Here is a 3,348-nt window from a genome sequence, read left to right as displayed (position 1 = left end):
GCAAACCTGTTTTGGTCCGCCGCCCAGGTACGTTCTTATTCCGCGCGGAGTATAGAGGACTTGTGTCATCTTCATTGTCTTCATCAATGCTTAATATATTTTCCAAAATTTCGGCGTCAGAGAGGACTCCCCATACAGCAACATCTTCATCTACATTGACATAATCAGTGAAAGATACATTATCTTGAGTTGGCAGGGAATTCCATTGTATCGATTCAATATTCAACTGGTCGTTTTCTGTTTCTTGAATTTCTATGGTAAATCCCGATTTTTTAAAACACTTGAGTATCATAGAAGGAGCCACTTTTTTCCATGCCTTATCAACAAATATCATAGCAGTCAATACACTAATGTTTGGCGTTGTTCACTTTCAATGCATTCCAGCACATTCTTTACAACTTCTTGACGGTAAAAAGTTTTACAATTATTAATTATACCTTGATCGAGTGGTTGCAACTTCGATGTGGTGTTAGGAGGAAAAAATTGAAGTTCTATATTAGTTAAAGGTGGGGGGTGGGTTATTATGAACTGTACAGTTGTCTAAAAACAGTAGCATTTTTCGTTCCTGTTTTTTCATGTCTTCATTGAGTGAAAACAACCATTCATTAAATAATTCTGTCGTCATCCATGCCTTTTTATTTGAACGATAAGTTATAGGAAATGAACGTATGCCCTTAAAACACCTAGGTTTGGCAGCTTTTCCTATGAGGAGTAGAGTTAACTTTTCGGAGCCGTTCATGTTTACTGCTAATAAAATCGTTAACCTGTCTTTACTATGTTTCCTGCCGTGGCATTTTTCTTCTTTAAAAGTGAAAGTTTTATCTGGTAAACATTTAAAAAATAGAGCGGTTTCATCTGTGTTGAACATGTTTCGTGGCTCGTAATTTTTTAACAAAGTTGAAAGTTTACGATGCCACTCTGAACACACGTTATCGTCAACGCTAGAACTTTCTCCACACATTTTTTTGAAAACAATACCGTTTCTTTTCTTAAAATTCGTTAACCATCCATCACTAGCTGAGAAAAACGGGATGCCCAACTCTTTGGCGAATGATTTTGCTTTTTCTTTGAGTAAGAGGCCACTTACAGGCACATTTTGCCCTCTGCATTGCCTAACCCATTGTACTAAACACTCTTCTAGTCTTGGATGCTCACCTTTACTGTTTCGTTTCCGACCACCGCTTGATGACGCAGTGATGATTTTATTTTTGTCCTTCAAAATCGTAGACAGTGTACTTAAACGAATATCAAATGTCTTAGCCACTTCGGTTTTTTTGTCACCTCTTTCAACCGCTTCAATCAATTGTTTTTTTTCTGAAATCGTCAAAGATTTGTGTTTTTTAGAATTAGACGCACTCATCACATGAACTTGACTTTACAACTGACCAAACGAAACTAAAATAAAACTACATTCGGCTGACGGCTATCGACGACTCGACGAGTTAAATTACGATTAGAGACGATTAAGAAATAAAACGATAAGGTTCTTACAATAATATTCTATAGTTAGTGGCCAGTTTTCCCAAAATTTAATTTCGAATTACCAAGTGTACTTAAATGCATTGTTTTTGTTCGAATTACCGCGTGGTTTTCAAGGAACCGAGTATTTACTTCGAATTACCGAAGGTTTCGAATTATCGAAGGTTTTAATTATCTGTATTTGATATGTATTCCGATGTACTGTATTTCCGGTAATTACCGCACTTCGTTATTGTCGGTAATTACCGTGGTACTGTATTTTCGGTAATTACCGAAAATACCGTATAACCGGTAATATCGTAAATACCAGTAGTAAACAAATACCGGATACCGGTATCAACATTTTGAATACCGCCAGCCCTAATCTATAATAAGATAAAATATTTTATCTATGAAAAATGTGTTGTAAATAATTGTAATTTATGTTTATGGATTGGTGTGTGTGCCTACACTGGCTACTTTGTTAACCTATGGGTGGTGGCGGGAAGCGGGTGACTTGAGTTAGGTATATTTAACCATTTTTCGGAAAATGTATTGTTATTGAATAATTGACATGATAATAACATAATATACTAATATTAATAGTATTATGGTAAATCGTAAATGGTGACGCACTGCCATGTAGCTTTATATATAATATATCGTTCAGTATTTTATGAAGAAATCGTTCAATTTTAAAATTATATAACAAATTTTCACATTGAAACTAAAAACATGCAAGGAATGTTAAAATACCTTAATAATAATCCATCATTAAACACAACTTTTCCTAATGTTGAAATCGCTTTAAAATTATTTATTTGTATGCCATCATTGTCATGTTCTAATGCAAGTGGAGATAGGTCCTTTTCTGTTTTGAAGAGAGTCAAAAAGTATTTACGGACTACGGTCATCATTATCGAATGAGAAAACATCAGCATTATCAATATTATTTATGTATTGCAAATTAAATTGTCAAGAATATCAGTTGGACAAGCAGTGCCGCAACTGGGATTCTTGGGGCCCCGGACAATGTCAATATATGGGGCCCCCTGAGGTCTATGTATATAATATTTTTTTTTAGGTTACTTATACAAATATAAATAATGATGGTGATTTTTTTTAATAAAAGCCTAAAAATATAATTGTGACCAGTGTATTGTTATTAAAATATAACTATACACACTTTTGATGTTCTTTTTTTTAATATAAATATTAATGAAAGCGTTTTATAATAATATATGGTTCTAAAAAAAGTTTTGCATACCATAAAGATTGTTTGTACCTCTATTATATTTAAACATATAATTATATAAAAAAAATCTTTACCAAATTTAAAATGATAAAAAATGTATCATAAATATATACAAATAATAATAATTAGAAGATATCAATTGATCATACTTATTACTGGATATTAGACATTAATTCAACAAATTTTATAATATATGGTACTTAAAACCTACTTACAAAGAAAAAAAAATATTACAAACAATATGAAATACAATTTTATAACTTAGTTCAAGTCATTGTGACATGAATCATTTAAATTAAGAACGGTGATTCATTTTTCTTGCTTTTAAATTAGCAAAGTCATTTACAACCTTTTCCAAATTTAATTCAGATGCACGGATTTGTTCAACATTAAGTATAGCTATATTAGTCAAACGATCTTGTGCTATAGAATTTCTCAAAAAGTTTCAATTTGAAAAATGATCTCTCTGCAGTGGCAACTGTAACTGGCAATACTAAGAATAACATGTAGGCTCCTAGTACTTCAGAGTAACTTTAAAATAAGTAGCCGGTAGGTACCTATATTAAATCATTTTTAGATTTATATAATTCTGTTAATTCTTCTAATAACTTTTAACTTTTAAGTGTATAAGTAGT

General features: G+C 32.0%; 1 protein-coding gene across 1 annotated transcript; it reads right to left on the bottom strand.

The window, feature by feature from the left end:
- Nucleotides 1–496: 496 nt before the first annotated feature.
- On the bottom strand, nt 497–1,360 carry LOC103311638 (tigger transposable element-derived protein 4-like). The gene has a single exon (XM_008191317.1). The coding sequence runs from the start codon at nt 1,358–1,360 to the stop codon at nt 497–499; it is 864 nt and encodes a 287-aa protein (XP_008189539.1).
- Between the last annotated feature and the right edge of the window lie 1,988 nt (nt 1,361–3,348).

The sequence above is a fragment of the Acyrthosiphon pisum genome, unplaced genomic scaffold (genome assembly GCF_005508785.2).
Source record: "Acyrthosiphon pisum isolate AL4f unplaced genomic scaffold, pea_aphid_22Mar2018_4r6ur Scaffold_11332;HRSCAF=11948, whole genome shotgun sequence".
NCBI classification, from domain to species: domain Eukaryota; kingdom Metazoa; phylum Arthropoda; class Insecta; order Hemiptera; family Aphididae; genus Acyrthosiphon; species Acyrthosiphon pisum.
The sequence above is the reverse complement of the archived record's forward strand: the minus strand, read 5'-3'. Positions and strand labels throughout refer to the sequence as shown.

What these genes read in the sequence shown, in the direction of transcription:
- LOC103311638 (XM_008191317.1), bottom strand. Translation starts at nt 1,360, where the DNA reads ATGAGTGCGTCTAATTCTAAAAAACACAAATCTTTGACGATTTCAGAA.